At 46.0% G+C, this 17,877-nt stretch overlaps 1 protein-coding gene across 1 annotated transcript in view; it reads left to right on the plus strand.

The window, feature by feature from the left end:
• Nucleotides 1–17,524, plus strand: part of tenm2a (teneurin transmembrane protein 2a) — a 223,116-nt gene extending 205,592 nt beyond the window's left edge. The window contains 20 exon segments of the mRNA XM_019345661.2: nucleotides 864–1,125; nucleotides 1,404–1,671; nucleotides 2,899–3,042; nucleotides 4,060–4,309; nucleotides 4,694–4,714; nucleotides 4,860–5,089; nucleotides 6,265–6,419; nucleotides 6,712–6,813; nucleotides 7,063–7,236; nucleotides 7,320–7,957; nucleotides 8,215–8,390; nucleotides 11,471–11,706; nucleotides 11,799–12,095; nucleotides 12,341–12,898; nucleotides 12,992–13,261; nucleotides 13,360–13,770; nucleotides 13,887–13,997; nucleotides 14,092–14,359; nucleotides 14,752–14,882; nucleotides 15,058–17,524. Of these exon segments, the coding sequence (XP_019201206.1) occupies nucleotides 864–1,125; nucleotides 1,404–1,671; nucleotides 2,899–3,042; nucleotides 4,060–4,309; nucleotides 4,694–4,714; nucleotides 4,860–5,089; nucleotides 6,265–6,419; nucleotides 6,712–6,813; nucleotides 7,063–7,236; nucleotides 7,320–7,957; nucleotides 8,215–8,390; nucleotides 11,471–11,706; nucleotides 11,799–12,095; nucleotides 12,341–12,898; nucleotides 12,992–13,261; nucleotides 13,360–13,770; nucleotides 13,887–13,997; nucleotides 14,092–14,359; nucleotides 14,752–14,882; nucleotides 15,058–15,795 (5,440 nt within the window). The 3' untranslated portion in view covers nucleotides 15,796–17,524.
• The last annotated feature ends 353 nt before the right edge of the window (nucleotides 17,525–17,877 follow it).

The following is a 17,877-nucleotide window of genomic DNA, read 5'->3' on the forward strand; positions in this document are numbered from 1 at the left end:
ACTTTCCAAACACATTTAGTTAAGTCATCTTACATGTCTTTTTAGTTCCTCTGCAGGAACTCCAGCTGCTCGGCCGCTTTGATTTGACTTCTCTGTCCAATTTCCCCCCCAACAACTTCTATTGAATTTAAGTCTGGCTGACATCTCTAACATGTTATTTCAAAATTTGATTCACTGGTTCTTCAGCCTGACCTCCACGCATTAAAAATACATTTTTCTCCCCTCCCCCCGTGTCTTCTGTCATATTCTTTAAGCAATCGCCTTTTATCATTTGTTTCTTTGCAGCGTTTTCTTCGAGAAATATCCGAACTTCTTGTAATGTTTAATTGACCTTGAATTCCAGACGCGGTCTTCATTGAACACGTCTCCGTCTGGTCTTGTTTGGTCTTGCTGATTTTATGTTATTTTCTTCCAGTTGTTAGAGGCTCTCGCAGCTCCTCACGCAGCTCTGGCCGTTTCCCATAAGACATGTCAGTTGTGTGTGTATGCGTGCGTGTGTGTGACCTTTTCCTCTACTAATCATTAACCTACAGCTGCTACCCATAATTTGGTGACAAAGGGTAAAAGGATAACATCTAATAAAATCACTTCTGTTATGAGACGTGTGTTCTAACATCGCCTTATTCATATTTCAGAGCAGACCGATGGCTAGGTTGGCCTTCAACTTGTCACCTTGTTGTGCTCTGTGTACTGTTTTTTGGACCGTAATTAATAATGTCGGAATATTTATTTCAGGTGTTTTGTTGTTGTGGAGTAATTGCTGTGTTAAGCTCTGTTTAGGTCCAAGTAACTTGGCCTGTCCATCCACCACGGCACTCCCCATGTATACCTCATTCCCGTCCTCTTCTCGCAAACCTCTCCAGGTTTGACCTGATAGCTAATGGTGGTGCATCACTGACCCTTCGGTTCGAGCGCGCCCCCTTCCTGAGCCAGGAGCGCACCGTGTGGCTGCCCTGGAGCCAGTTTTATGCTATGGACACTCTGGTGCTTAAGACAGAAGAGAACACGATCCCAGGCTGTGACCTGAGCGGTTTCGTCAGGCCTGACCCACTTGTGATTGCATCCCCTCTCTCCTCCTTCTTCAGCTCCAAGCCAGGGGAGAAACCCATCATACCGGAGACACAGGTGCAGTACCACTGACCTCTGGCTGCCGGCTAATCTTCCTTCTGGTTCCCTCGCTCTCTTCCCACTCTCCTGTATGCTTATCTTTTTGTAGCTCTCTTTCTCCTTCCGCTTCCATAGTTCCCCCATTTTATTCCCTCTTTCCTATTCCTTTATTTCTCCCATTGTTTTTTTGCCATTTCTTGTCCTTCAGCCATCAGTGGAAGCGTGACCCCCATTACTCCCTCTTTCTCTAATCCTCCCTAATCCCTCTCTCCCGCCATCCTCTCTTTGTCTTCCAGGTGCTGCATGAGCAGATCGAGGTGCCTGGCACAAGTTTAAAGCTGTGCTACCTAAGCTCCAGGACCCAAGGTTATCGCTCCCTCCTCAAGGTCACCATGACTCCAGCCGTGGTGTCCATGGGCCTTCTGAAGGTTCACCTGATGGTCGCTGTGGAGGGCCACCTCTTCCAGAAGTGGTTCCACGCCTCGCCCAACTTGGCATATACCTACATCTGGGATAAGACAGATGCATACGGGCAAAGGGTCTACGGGCTTTCCGAAGCTGTCGGTAAGTGGAAGGGATGGATAGAGGAAAAGCTGTGCTGGCGGGCACAGATCATTTTTTTCTCCCAGCCTTGCACACCCTGAATACATTAGACACTTTACCACTAAGACAGCACTGGTTGTGACAGAGGGAGTGGGGCTAATTAGTGAGCCTGAAGGGGAGATAATACACCAGAAACCCAGCTTGGATCCACTTCGCAATATGGCCCCAGTGAAGGGCTCTTTTTTTTTTTCATATGTCTATTTTTCATTGAAGCCGCGTTTGGTTCAGTCAGCCAGCCGTAACTGTGGTGAAGGGTTATTAGCCATCAGGAGGAGTTAGCAGTTAACTACTGGAGCAGCAAGCAGGAGTCCAGGGGAGCCTCAGTGCTATTACATTCTGCTGTCACAGTCGCTCACAGATGCTGTCAGCCAAACACTGCTGTCAGGCCACAGATGCAGTGGACATCTGGGGCTTCAGTGTGGAGGGGCACACTGTTTGGAAAATTGCATTCGCTGAAAGATCTTAAATGTCCCTTGAGTAGGAGCAATTTTCCAATTCCTGGAGAATATAAAGGACATACGTGGCTGATGATTAGGTTACGTTTTGCTAAGCATAGATACAGACACAGGTATACTGCATTACTGCTTGTAGTGAAGCCGAAAATGTGCTGGCAGCAGCACTCTCTTTGACTCAGGAGGGAGATGATGTGTTAACACACTTTTTTCCCTTTAACAAGCAGGAACACAACAGCACACCCATGAAAAAAACAGAAAACATGCACGTAACACAAACACTCTCTAAGTAGTCTTCAAAAATATACCTGATCGCAACTAATTTCCCTTAATTGTTCAATTTATTTACTCAAATTAACCGTGGCTCAGTCAGGACGCGTACACAATCGGGGCATTATTTTTCCGCAAGCAAAGTTTTTACCGTTGCAGTCAGCGTGGCCTCCAGGTTTAAAGGGCAATCTTTCCAATTAGCAAGCTTTTTAATTGATTTAACAGCACGCCAGAGTGTTAGTAAGGTGCGAGTGCAGGTTTTGGTACAGGTGCTAACTAGCTTCTCTGTGTTTCACACCTTAAATGAACTTGGGAGATTATACTTTGATGAAGTTTCACAGCCTCTCTTCCTCTGTTGTTTCTTAAATGATTCTTTGATGTTTTCTTATCCCTTTATTTTGCGCGTCCCCCTCCACCCAACCCCACCCCTCTCGTTTCTCTTGTCTCTACTCTTTCCTGCATGTAGTGTCAGTGGGCTATGAGTATGAGTCATGTGCCAGTCTCATCCTCTGGGAGAAGAGGACGGCCCTCCTGCAGGGCTACGAATTGGATCCCACCAATCTGGGCGGCTGGTCGCTCGACAAGCACCACATACTCAACACACGCAGTGGTACGTATACGCACACAGACACACACTTACACACTGATAGTTATGCAAAAGCCTTTTCTGTTTTTCCCCTGTTTTGCCTTCCAGTTTATATTTAGCCAGTTCCCTGTGTGTAGCAGGTTTACAGTACTCAATGTGCTATTGTCTTGGTGGTGATGGTGGAGGGGGGTTAGACCACACTGCGCTTCCTCTAGTTGAAGTTGCCAGACTTTACCTGTCAGTGAGGATTTTCACAGGAAGTGTTGTCTCACCTAGTTTGACTCCCTCATCCACTAAAAGTGTGCACCGACCAATCAGCGGCAGCTACTAAAACAGAGACAGGTGGTGTGGTTGGCAGGGACACCTTTGCCAAAACTGAGTTCGGGATCGCTTGAGTGGTATGCCATAGGCTGTATATAAAAGATGATATCACCCATTGGTTTGTGAACTCCAATTGTGAAGCCTTAATTTTAGCATTATGGCCATCGCCGTCTTGGCGCAGGATCAGCTAGTGCCAGTAAGCTCAGTTACCAAGGTGCAGTCCGTGTCGTTTCCTCGAATAGACAGAGATAAATGTGAAATAATACTAGAATTTCAGTCATTAAAACTGGAACCTCGGCTTCTTGGACATAAGCTGACATAATATTTGTCACCGCACACTCAGTCGTGAAGTCCAGTTCAGTGAGTTGAATTAGCTGATAGCTACCAATTAAAGGGAACTGTAGTTTTGTTTTGGGGGTTTTTGGCACTTTTATGTTGGCTTTGTTTTTCAACCCTAGAGGTTGCCGCTTGGTTTGAACGAGCTAATTAGCTCAGAATGCACAAATTCAGCCGAGGCTAAAAGCTTCCAGGTATTAAATTAAAAAAAAAAACATTGAACAAGTTAAATTTTGCATCCTTGATGGCTCCAGCAATGAGTTAAAGGAAACCATTTCTACATCAGGGTGGATGTGATTGGGGGTAGCTGATTCCACGGTTACCTGTGGAATAATGAGCCCTTATCTGCTTTTGATTTATCTGTTTTTCTTTTGTTGTTCCCAGGCATCCTTCACAAAGGCAGCGGGGAAAACATCTTTGTGACAGAGCAGCCTCCGGTAATCACGAGCATCATGGGAAACGGCCGCAGGCGCAGCATCTCGTGCCCCAGCTGTAACGGCCTCGCAGACGGCAACAAGCTGCTGGCTCCGGTTGCTTTGGCAATGGGCATCGATGGCAGCCTGTATGTCGGGGACCTCAATTTTGTACGCCGGGTGTACCCGTCTATGAACACAACCGGCATCCTGGAACTGAGGTAAACCTCCAGATCAACTGTGGGATTGTAAATTATGAATTAACAGAATAGTAATCAATAGGAAAGTAGTTTTGAATTTAGAGGTTTCTCGATGTTGCAGATATATTGAGGTAAGTCAGCAGGAAAAGGAAAAATTGTGGATAAAGACTGGATGTTTTCAGTGCTTACAAGATGTTAGATGAAAGAAGTGAGGTGAGAGACTTGGACTGGCAAGAAATATAGACTGTGCTAGATAACATTTCCCCAGGGTGTTTTTACACATCTTTAAATGTTGCTCTTCACACCACTGCCAGCTTTGTGTTGCTCTCTGTAGGTTGCTCTGTGCAGACTGTGTGAATTAACATTTGTTTTGCTGTGCTTCTGTCTCCCTTTCTTTTCTTAAAGGAACAAAGATTTCAGACACAGGTAAGAGGCTCAGGACGAGAAATTAACAACATACCAGCAAAGGAAAAAAAAAATTGCAAAAGCGTTTTGAAGTATCATTTACAATGTAAATCCAGGCTGATTTTATAATTATACCCGTTTTGATTTTTTGTCTTTTTTGCTTCAGTAATAACCCAACCCATAAGTACTTTATGGCTGTGGATCCCGTATCTGGGGCGCTGTTTATCTCAGACACAAACTCGCGACGGATTTACCGCGTCCGATCATTAACTGGTGGTCGGCTGCTGTCGGATAATGCTGAGGTCGTGGCGGGGACCGGGGAGCAGTGCCTGCCCTTCGATGAGCGCTGTGGCGACGGTGGAAAAGCCACTGAAGCTACACTTATGAGCCCCAAAGGTGAGCCACTTAGGGGGAATTTCACTTCACAGTTAACTTCATATTATTCAAATTGCATTTTCTTGTATTACAGTAAAAAATGTGGATACAGACTCTTAAGACATCCTTCGAAATGAGTTTTGTTGAGGAGACCTACACTTTGTGATCCACAGTTCAGTTCACGAGACGTGTAATTTAAGGGGGCTTACATTTTCACTGATGAGATTTTTTTTTTTTTTCATAATGCGCCCATCTTATGACTCAACTAAAGCAGGACAGAGACAGAAGGAGGTTATAAACCAGGTTAATGTTAAACTTATAATGGGATTATTTTTGTGGATCATTGGATCTCAGAACACTGTGACACCAAACTGTCAAGGATGTCACACTGTCACATTTCTTGCCATGTGTGTACATGTAGCGCCACAGATGTTAGAATATGCATGCAAGAGTGCATGCATGTGTGTGTGTATGCACGGTTCATGAGATAAGATGGGACGATCGGGGCAGACAATGAACTGCTGATTCTCTCTTACCCGTCACACAGTCAGAAAGCGTCAGTTCCTCCCTTTTCCTGTTTCTTCTCTTCCTCCAGCTCTTCCGCTCTTTTTCCTATTTATCTCCATATCATTTACCCTGTGCGCCCTTCGCTGTATCCTCCATCTGTTGTTTTCTATCCCAGTGCATCTAGAAGTTATTTCTGGGCACACTTTACTTGAACAGTCACACCTCTCTGAGCGTCTGCTGTCTGATAGACTGACGGGGTGACACCAACCCAGTGATAAAGGATAAAACGGAGAGAGGTATAAACAAATGAGAAGTCGAAAGTTGGGTGTCAAAAAACAAAAAACAAAAAAGAGATCAAGAGGAAACCAAGGAAGGAAGAGAAGCGCAAGAGATCACTCGCCATTCTAGATGATCTGCGTGCCGTCTGCGGTTGCCCTCTGAGGGGAGTTCAGCTCGGCATCCCGATGACTCATCCCAAAACTAACATTTCTCAACAGTTCAATGCCCGTTCCATCACTGTGTTCCCTCTCATTCGATGAAGCATTGAGCAATTGAGCGGCCCGGGCTGCTATTCATTTTCAGCGGCTGAAAGAGTGAAGTTTAATTGACTTAAAATGTCTATGGGTATGGCCCCGCAGTGTTTGAGTTATGAGTCGTCGTTCACGGTGTTCATCTCCCCCCGCTGACAGGTATCGCAGTGGATAAAAACGGGCTGATGTATTTCGTGGACGCCACCATGATCCGCAAGGTGGACCAGAATGGCATCATCTCTACTCTGCTGGGGGCTAACGACCTGACCGCCGTGCGGCCTCTGAGCTGTGACACCAGCATGGACGTCAGCCAGGTGGGAGAGAAAGGGGGGAAAAAAGAGACAAAAGCCGATGGTGTGATTGATGATGATCTAAGAGCTCCCTTACTGCTGAGCTATGATGACTCTGTGGAGTAGAGCCAGCCGGGAGGTCAGGGAGAAACTGATTTAGGGAGGGATTAAAGAGTCAATGGATAAATGAATGGATCAGAAGAAAGTGAACACTGCTGCAGTCACTTAAATGAATAAGAGACTTGTCTGAACCTTGGCACCCTTTCAGTATAGATACCGTCTCACAGATCGTATAACTTCTGTTTCTGCCCGTCAGGTGCGTCTTGAGTGGCCCACAGACTTAGCAGTGAACCCCATGGACAACTCCTTGTACGTCCTGGAAAACAATGTCATCTTACGCATCACTGAGAACCACCAGGTCTGTACATACAAGGCTGCAAACCCATTAGAGTGCACACTCACCATAGGCTTTTGACAAGGTTTCGTCCCAATTAGCCTTCCTAAAGCCAATTTAGAAGTAAAAAGTTCAAATTCTACCAGTTTTCTAAGTTTTGCAAGAAAATTACTGATTAATTAGTTCTAGGAAGATACTACTTACTACTTTGGAATCTTATGTTGGAATCCTACTTTTTTGGATCATCAATACTTTCTGCGTTGTTTCCTAAAGGTGAGCATTATAGCAGGTCGGCCTATGCACTGCCAAGTGCCGGGCATCGACTACAGCCTCAGTAAGCTGGCTATACACGCCGCCCTGGAGAGCGCCACAGCCATCGCCTTGTCCCACACCGGCATCCTGTACATCGCTGAAACAGATGAGAAAAAGATTAACCGAGTGAGACAGGTATGCGGTTGTCTGGTTGTTTCTGTGTTCAGAGTGTGGGTGTTTTTATTTATTTATTTATTTGTTCATTTATTTATTTTTAGGTGAGCACTAATGGAGAAATCTCTCTCCTGGCCGGTGCTGCCTCTGACTGCGACTGCAAGAACGACGTCAACTGCAACTGCTTCTACGGTGACGAGGGCTACGCCCCCGACGCCGGCTTGAATTCCCCCACCTCCCTGGCCGTCTCCCCCGACGGGACTCTTTTTATCGCAGACCTCAACAACATACGCATCCGAGCCGTGCGGGCGAACCGGCCCGGCCCTGCCCTCTCGAGCGTCGGGTACGTGGGATCAGCGCAGTACGAAGTCGCGTCTCCAAGGGAGCAGGAGCTGTACGTCTTCAATGGGGAGGGGCTTCACATCCAGACAGTCAGCCTTGTGACTGGGGAGCCGCTTTTCAACTTCACCTATGGCCCTGACGGCGAGCTGGCCATGCTGGTGGATAACTGCAACAATACTGTGAAAGTGAGGCGGGATGGGGTGGGCCAAGGAGGAGGAGCCGGCCTGCTCAGACTGGTGCTGCTGCCTGAGAATCAAGTGGTGACCCTTGGACTGGACCCCAGTGGGGGGCTGCGTAGTGTGTCAGCCTTGGGCCAAGAAGTGGCTCTGATGAGCTACAGTGGCAACACGGGCCTCCTGGCAACCAAAGCTGACGAGACTGGATGGACCACATTTTACCAGTAAGTGTGTGACACTGTGTGCATTTTCTTCTTTGAGTGCTGTCGGGTTCATTTCCATCAATTCCTGTCCTCCGATTCCTGCTTTCTCCTTGAATTTCACACAGTGCTCTGCTGCCCCCAAGTGTTAGCTTTTATATCTACAACCAAACACCCCCACCCCCTTGCCAAAGTGTTTTTTGTGACTGTTGGGTGTGCGCTCGATTTTCAACACACAGGTGGCACAAGTATGAACAAGTCTGCAATCTCCCATTTCCCAGGTATGACAGCGAGGGTCGCCTGACCAACGTGACGTACCCGACGGGCATGGTGACAAGTCTGCACCGAGAGATCGAGCGCTCCATCAACATCGACATTGAGAGCTCGAGCAGAGACGACGATGTCACCGTCATCACCAACCTGTCCTCGGTTGAAGCCTCATACACCGTGGTACAAGGTAGGGGACACGCTTAGCACATCCCTGGACACACAGCGGAAAAATGATCCGCCCATGAATTTTTAAATACTTGTGAAATGATGTGGCACAAAGACAGGCTAATCCTGGGTTCACCTTATCAACATGGAACAGTGTAAATCAAGCAACTATCGTTCATTAGTCATTCTGAGTAGATTTTTAAGTAATCCTGATAACGGTGCAGCAGATCTGTTTATGTGGTATCACCGCCCTAATGAGATTCACGCAGGCTCTAGCACTGCTTTGTCTTAGCATTCAAAAAAACACAGCCGCCCTCTGATGCTGAATGTGCTCCGGCCTGCCGGCTCTAATTGAAAGTCTTCTAATTTTCACTCAGTTATGTGCATGCTCCAGGAGATTATTTTCTTTCCCCCTACCCACACCCAGCCCTCTCTCGCTCCCCTCTTAAGGAGTAAAATTACCAATATATAGTTAATCCCAGCTGGGATCATCCTGCTTTTGAATATCATCACAGCAAAATTCATTAACTCGTGTAGAGTGAATCCTCCTCATCCCTCAAGCTCTCTCCTTACACACAGACAGAAACACACGCACACACACATACTGACAGTTCCCATGATCCCTGAGCTTATTTGGTCTGTTTAGAGAGGTGGGGGGACAAAGAAGAAGAAGAAGAATTCTCCCGACGCCCCCACCTCTCCACTGACCGGCGCCGTGTGACAGACGCTAGAATCCAAACCGGACTCGTTACGGTCCAAAAACATTGAGAAAACGTTGCGTCTACGTATATGTTCAGTTGTCCACCTTTGTTGCGGTAGAAGAGAAGAGTTGTTCACACGGCTGTAAGTAATTTAAGGTTTCCACTGCACTGTGTGGGTTTGAGCGCAGCTCTCTGCTGACATACTCACTTAACCGTCTCCCTCACTTTCGGCTCTTTCTCGCTCTCTTCATTAACTCCAGCACAGTGAATTCTCCTTGGCCCTCCAGCTCTCATTTCACCCTCTCTCTCTCACGCGCGCTCACTATCCCTCTACCTCGCTTCTGTTTTATTACGAGGTTGTTCAGACAGAGAGAGCGAAGAAGATTTATCTAAAGGCTGTTGCTGCCAAGTCAATGGAAAAAGCTTCACTTGTCTGTTTGAGGCATTGTTAAAATGTGCCTGGAGCTTTATTACAAATTGGCCTTATGGATTACTGTCATTTATGGCAGGACTTCAAAGAGACAACCATCCGATCCCCTACCCCCTCACCTTTTGTAAGTGAAATAAAGAAAGCTCCCAACTCTGCATCTTCTCGATATTTCTGAGCTGAAAACAATTTAATCTCGCTTTTAATCACTTCATTGTGATCGAGGGTGGGGAGGAGAGCTTGCTTTCAGACATCAGAGGGAAAATTTAGCCTCTGCATTAATCACGGGCTTATCTGTCTCCATTCTTGTTGAAGTCGATAAATTGGAGAGATGTTGATTGTGGAGCGATGTCTCTTTAGCCTGAGGATTTTTTATTTAGAATAGCACACACTTTGTGGGAAGGAATCAGAAATCAGGTCCGTAAACGTTTAATGGACACGATCTGATTCCGACTGACGTAAGCCTCTGTGACTCGGATTTCCCATCGCCATCAGATGCTAAAGTGCCCGTTCTGTTGGATCACTTCTGATTGGTCCGCCGGGTCTAAGCTTGGATTTTGTGCGGTAAAAAACAGAGTAAATACGTGTGTCTGTCAACACAGGCTGCAGTTTGCCTGACAGAATCAGCTCCATCCAAACGGTAGAAAGCTTATGTAACATTTCCCAGACCACAGTGAAAATGCAGTACGGTTGAAAAGCAGTGCAAAGATAAAATGATACAACTTCTCTGATGGAACCTACAGTCTTTTATGTTTTATCTCTTCACCTACTTTTACTGTACGTACAGTAATTTTCAGAGTGAATGATCCTATGTATCCTTGCCTGAAAGGTCATAAAACGTAATGTATTCTCCTCACCAGTGTTCATATCCTATCTATTGCCTGTATCCTCTATATGAAACCAGTGCCTTCACCTTGCTATTCTGACTTCATAGATTATAATTTTTTCACAGACTTTGTCTGTGAAATCGAATACTTTCAGGTTTCGATTCACTAAGATTTGGGTACTATGCTTCTTCTGAGGTACTGTCATTTGGATCTCAACACAAGAACTTAGGTTGCAGCTAAATAGTCAGACTTCCTCTTTTTCAAACCACTTTTCATTCACCTCAGTGGAAAACGTGGATTTGCAAAGATGTAGGCAAAGAGACTGCACTTACACTAAGCTGTTTGATAATATGAGGAGGCTGTTGACCTGAGTTTGCCAGGTAGAAGCTAAAATTGCCCAAAGATGGAGCACTTTCCACTTTATTAGTTAGATTGGAGTTTCTAAGAAGAATACCCTTTCCTGTCACAGCAGTGGTGTTGTCTTAAGAGATGTTGCTCCCCCTCTGATCCACTCGTATTTTCTCTTTCTGTCTCTCTCCGCTGAATCTACTTTAACTCTTCCTTTATTGAGGCTTTCAGCATCTCTGGAGCAAAATTAAGTACTGATAATCCTAAAAGTTGGCAGTGAGTGCAGCAGCTCCCAAAACAAGGATATAAGCACGCAACACTAAACTACACAACCTTCCCTTTTACATTATTTTAAAATGGCTAATTAGCTTTATTTATATACCGCTTTTGTAAACTCATGCTGAAAAATACTTCACATGAAGCAGCAGCAGATTTAAATAAAGTGGAATGCTTCGAGTTGGTTTAATAAATTGTTAAAAGTTTACGATGTATTTGTATATCAGCTCCACATGTGGCATTAGACTGACAGTTTAGCATTCTAGTCATCACTTTGTTCTCAAGCATTATCTTCTTTCCTTTCATAGTCTGGTGTAGCCTGTGTTTAAGGAAGTCATAAAGGAAGCACTAAAGCACTTTAGTGTTTACCAGCTCTTATTATGCTCGCCACACCCATATTTCCGGGTCACTTCACTCATTGTGGAAGCTTCCCAAAAGACATTGGCTATTGAGTTGGAACCTGGAAGTTTTATGTGCCTCTCGTCTTGTCTTTGATGCCGTGTCTGCTGGTGTCCCCCTACAGACCAGGTGAGGAACAGCTATCAGCTGTGTAACAACGGGACCCTAAGAGTGATGTACGCCAATGGGATGGGCATCAGTTTCCACACAGAGCCGCACATCCTGGCGGGTTCTGTCAGTCCAACCATCGGCCGAAGGAACATCACTCTGCCTACAGACAATGGGCTCAACTCCATTGAGTGGCGACTGCGCAAGGAGCAGACCAAGGGCAAGATCACCGTGTTTGGGAGGAAGCTGAGGGTAACCAATTTTACTAAGCTGTCCACAGCTTTGTTAAAATCCACATGTGCAGTTCACTTAACTTACCTGAGAAACGCCTTCCTTTTCTTTAGGCTCACGGCCGCAATCTCCTCTCCATTGATTTCGACCGCAACACCCGTACGGAAAAGATTTACGACGATCACCGCAAGTTCACACTGCGCATCATGTACGACGCTCAGGGCCGGCCAGCTATGTGGTTGCCCAGCAGCAGCCTGGCCGTGGTCAACGTGTCGTACTCTGCCACCGGACAGCTTGTAGGGCTGCAGAGGGGAAGCATGAGTGAGAGGACGGAATTTGACCCCCAGGGACGCATCCTGTCTCGCTCTTTTGTAGACGGGAAGGTGTGGAGCTACAGCTATCTTGACAAAGTGAGTGCATTTATCTTCAACACTGTCATCCACAGAGTCACATCCAGAGGAAGGCATTAGCAAGAAAGTACAGTAATTTGGATTGTAGGACTGAGTGAAATAATACATCATTTTTATGGTTATGAAGGTTCAGATTTGTCAGGGGAGAGAGCAAATTACTCCTGGTGCTATTTCACAGGAGACAAGTCACCCAGTGATAATGCTATTATATTAATCCGTATTTCACCTCCCTGCTCTGCTTCCAGTCCATGGTGCTGCTCCTGCAAAGCCAGAGGCAGTACGTCTTTGAGTTTGACGCCTCGGGTCGAGTCACAGCTGTCACGATGCCCAGTGTCGCTCGCCACACTATGTTCACGCACGTGTCCGTCGGCTATATTCGCAACACCTACAACCCTCCGGAGAGCAACGCCTCCATCATCCACGATTTCAGTGAGGATGGCAGACCTCAGGCTGTACATTACCTGGGCACCGGGCGGCGTGTCCTCTACAAGTACGGCAAGCTAACGAAGCTGTCGGAGATCGTTTACGACAGCACCGCCGTCACTTTTGGGTACGACGAGACAGCCGGTGTGCTAAAGATGGTCAACCTGCAGAGCGGGGGCTTCTCCTGCACAATCCGCTATCGCAAAATGGGCCCGCTTATCGACAAGCAGATCTATCGCTTCAGTGAGGAGGGGATGGTCAACGCGCGGTTCGACTACACCTACCATGACAACAGCTTCCGGATTGCCAGCATGAAGCCGGTCATCAGTGAGACGCCACTGCCTGTTGACCTCTACCGATATGATGAGATCTCTGGAAAGGTGCAGAAGATTTGTTCTGGTTTACTTTCCTGTTTTAGCAACGCCCTTTCCAAGTATTTGTAACTTACCTTTCTTGCTTTTTCCTCCTTACAGATAGAACACTTTGGAAAGTTTGGGGTCATTTACTACGACATCAATCAAATCATCACCACTGCCGTTATGACACTGAGTAAGCATTTTGACACCCACGGTCGCATCAAGGAGGTCCAGTACGAGATCTTCCGTTCTCTCATGTACTGGATGACGGTCCAGTATGACAGCATGGGACGTGTGGTGAAGAGAGAGCTTAAGATCGGGCCCTACGCCAACACCACACAATACCGCTACGATTACGATGGAGACGGGCAGCTCAGTGGCGTCAAGGTGAGCGGAGAGGTTGGGATTCTAACTGTGCGGTGTGTCTTCATTAGAGGCTGAAGTATCCATAACTCTGATTTACAAACATCATTGTTTGTTTCCAGGTGAATGATTGGTCTACCTGGCGCTACAGCTACGACCTTAACGGTAACCTCCACCTGCTGAATCCTGGGAACAGTGCCCGGATCTTGCCTCTGCGTTACGACCTCAGAGATCGCATTACGCGCCTGGGAGATGTCCAGTATCGCCTGGACGAAGACGGCTTCCTGAGTCAGCGTGGGTCGGACGTTTTCGACTATAACTCCAAAGGTCAGCTCCTGCGGGCGTACAACAGAGGTCCAGGAGGCTGGAGCGTTGTATATCACTATGATGGGGTCGGTCGCAGGGTGTCCACGAGGAACAGCCTGGGGCAGCACCTTCAGTTCTTCTATGCTGACCTCAACCATCCAACCAGGGTGACGCACATCTTCAATCACTCCAGCTCTGACATCTCGTCACTCTACTATGACCTCCAGGTGGGCGTGGTTGGTTAATTATAAGATCATCCTATAACGTTTGTGGTACAGACTGATTAATCGACACAAACATGATCCTGAACTAAAATCTGAATTTGTAACTGTCTATTGATCAGGGTCATCTCTTTGCCATGGAGGTGAGCAGTGGAGAGGAATATTACATAGCTTCTGACAACACCGGCACACCGCTAGCAGTCTTCAGCAGCAATGGACAGATGATCAAACAGGTATCCAGCTGTGAATCACACCCGTTCCACATTTATTCCCGCTTCACCATCCGCACTGTTGTTTAATTTTGGCTGATCTGCTTCTGTTACCCAGGTCCAGTACACCGCCTACGGCGAGGTGTATCTGGACTCTAACCCAGAGTTCCAACTGGTGGTGGGTTTCCACGGCGGTCTGTACGACCCCTTGACGAAGCTGGTCCACTTCACCCAGCGGGACTATGACGTCTTGGCTGGACGGTGGACCTCACCCGACTACAGCATGTGGCCCAAGATAGGAAAAGATCCCGCTCCCTTTAATCTGTATATGTTCAAGAACAACAACCCACTCAGTGACATGCTGGATGTTAAAAACTACGTCACAGGTAGATAGTTACAAATATTATGTGGGCCAAATGGTGAAATGTGTTGTATGAATATTTAGCCCTTGTACTCTGTCTCAGATGGTTGGCTGTGTTTCTTCCTGGCATATTAAAAAGCAGGGAAAATAACGCTTCTAGTTTACTTAACAAGCTCATCTTAGCTTATGTCCTGAGACTGTCAGGAATCTCTAGTGTTCAGCAGAACAGATTGTTGTGGACTAGATAGTTTATGCTAGTAACAATGTACTACAGATGGCACAGACGAGATAAGTCACAAAAGCAAACACGCTTTCAGTTTTTTGGTTTTTTGTTATAATAAAACCACTGATTCATTTGCTACTGTGTTTAACTTTGTCATTCAGCAAAAGTAATTTCCCCTCGTCTGCTTGCTGTAGATGTGAAGAGTTGGCTGGTAATGTTTGGCTTCCAGCTCAGTAACATAATCCCAGGGTTCCCTCGACACTCGCTCTACTTTGTGGAGCCACCGTATGAGCTGCAGGCCACCCAGCACTGTGAGAACGGACAGGTACACCTATTTAAAATATATACCCACTCTCATTATTAAATCAAATATTGACCATTTTCTTTTAAATCTAATATAAATGTGCCCTGTATTTACTCACTGCGGTCAGCTGTGTGTTATTACATTATCATCTCTTTCAAAAAAGTGACAAAGCTTTTCTTTAACTTTTTCTATATAGCTCATAACCGGAGTGCAGCAGGCAGCTGAGCGCCACAACCAGGCCTTCATGGCCCTGGAGGGTCGTCTGCTCAACAAGGAGCGTCGCAGGCGCAAGGACAAGCCCGGCCACTGGTTCGGCACCAGCACCCCCATAATAGGCAGAGGAGTAATGCTGGCACTGCAGGAGGGGAGAGTGGTGGCCGGTGTGTCGGCGCTGGCCAGCGAAGACAGCCGCAAAGTGGCTCTGGTGCTCAATGGTGCGCAGTACCTGGAAGGCACACATTACACACAGGATGGAAAGGACTGCCACTACTTTGTGAAGGTAGGCTCTGCTGACAGCGACCTGCTGGCCCTGGGGCTCACAAACGGGCGCAAGTCACTGGAGAGCGGAATCAATGTGACAGTGAGCGGGCGGTCGAGGAGAGGAGTGACCGTGGAGTTTGCAGTTCCGTCATTATTACTGAGCGTTCGGTACGGGCTCGCTGCAGACGTGCTGGACGAAGAGAAGGTAAGACTGTTGGAGCTGGCCAGGCAGAGGGCGCTGGCGGGGGCCTGGGCCAAGGAACAGCAGCGGGCTAGGGACGGAAAGGGAGGCAGTCGCCTCTGGACAGAAGGGGAGAGACAGCAGCTCCTAACGACAGGTCGAGTACAGGGCTATGACGGCTACTACGTACTGCCTGTGGAGCAGTATCCAGAACTGGCTGACAGCAGCAACAACATCCAGTTTCTCAGACAGAACGAGATGGGCAGGAGGTAACAGCCCACTGGAAGGGCGGACTCTTCCCACTCTCTCCCACTTTCACATCTCGAGATTTTGTCCCGGTTCCTTTTTTTTTTCTCTTACCCTCCCTCCTCTTAAAACCCATGGAGAATTAACCAACAAACGGGGTTATTCACGGAACGCTGCAGGGACTTTTAAAAAAGAATGACTTACCAGACAACACATTGTTAATTTTACTGCCACAGGCAAAAAAATAAAAATACAAATAAAAAATACAGTTTAGTCAGTCAGATTTTTTGTTCTGTTTTTTTTTCTTTTGAAAAAACTTTGAACAACTGAAAAAGCACTGAAGAACTTTGAGAACTGTTGCTTAATGAGTAAGAAGATTCCCCTTTTTAAAAAAGATAGTGATATTTTTGCCCATATTTTTTGGGTCACACTGAGAGCGTCCATGACAGCTACTGATAACACGGAGGGTTTGCACTGCGGTGGCTTCTGCGATCGAGGCTCGTCTGTCTCTAATCGACGCTAGAGACAAAAAAAACAAAAAAAAGGGACCAAAGTGGAGGCAGAGCCACTCCAGAGTGCCGCCATTAAAACTGCTCATCAAAAGGAGGACGTCGTGCACAGCGACAGACACGGCAACGCTAAGAGTTGCCCAACACTATGAGTCGTCTCCCTGTCTCAGGCCTCCCATTGTCCACCTCGGACACCCAACCAAGCAACACGCAGGCTAACGGCATCCTTGAAAAATCCACGCTGTTAACAGACTACGAAGTAAACTTTTTAAGAAAAACAAAGTCAAAAAAATGTGATGGCTATATTTGTGGACAGTGGTGTCACACGGCATTGTTTATTTTGAAACGGGGAAAAGAATCATACTACTTACATATGTGTCCGACTACACTGAATTTCAGGATGTTGCGTATACTGTAGATGCCGTAGTTTTGTACGTTCCAGTCGCGGTAGAATTGTGAGACTTTCACATAAGGCACTTCTGTACAGAACGATCAAACACACCGCTCACAGAGTCCAGACAACATGCTTACGTTAGTATTTATTTGATTTTCTTCTTCTTTTTTTTTATTTATTTATTCTTAGTACTATATGACAATCATGAATGAGTCACCAGTTCTATTCAATATGAACATTAAATGGATGAGTTTATTTTCTTTTGTAAGATATGTAAGAAATTGTTCATTTTTGGGGTTTTTTTGTATTCATTTCCGTTTGCTGCCAGGGCAAATAATAGTCACTCTCAAAAAGAATAATTTATGTAATAAAGTGTTTTAAAAAAAACAGTTTATACTTTAAATAAAGTCTTTAAAACTGTGAAATCTGTTTTTTCGAAATATATTTCGATGTACAGTGTATAGACTTACCTTTATGCAGCACAGTAGAATATTGTTCAGATTATCAAGTTTTATATTTCTAAGAGGAAGTGGCTTGTAATGTGCAAAATCTTTAGCTGGTCTTACTACTCTAGAGTTTTGTGGCACTCTAATACTCCATATCTACAATATCGACCCCCCCACCCCACCCCCAGTTTGTTGTTTTTGACTGTTTTTTTTTTTTTCCTTTTTGTTCGGAAGCTGTCCTAGATCCCAACAGCAGTAGCAGTAATGGATCCCTCTCACTGTGAAGAGACTCGTGCTGGATGTCATAATGTACCAAATCAGTATTATCAAAGGATGATTCTTATACATTCGCTGAAAACGAGACTCTTCTGAGAAACCTTATCAATAAAACATAATTGTTTACTTCAGCCGAGTGACGTGTACTTCACTTTCATCCCACTTTTCCGTTTGAAGACTACCGATGTTACTCATACAGAACATCCTCATTATTTTATGACATGCATTCGTATTAGTTGTGTGATGCTGAAATGCATTTCAAAGGTATCTTTGAGCTTGTTGCTGGTACTGGAAAGTTCCAATAATTAAAACGGGCAGCCCACACCCACCGCTTTCTTTGTTAACTGTACATCATTTCCTTAGGTTTGTTCAGAAAATAAGAGGTAATTAACAGCAGTGTTTTATAAACACACAGAGAGCTACCATTTCCCTCTCGTCTATGCTCTGTGGGGGGGGGGCTACATTTTTTATATCTGCTGCCTCT

Source organism: Oreochromis niloticus, linkage group LG2 (assembly GCF_001858045.2).
Source record: "Oreochromis niloticus isolate F11D_XX linkage group LG2, O_niloticus_UMD_NMBU, whole genome shotgun sequence".
NCBI lineage: Eukaryota > Metazoa > Chordata > Actinopteri > Cichliformes > Cichlidae > Oreochromis > Oreochromis niloticus.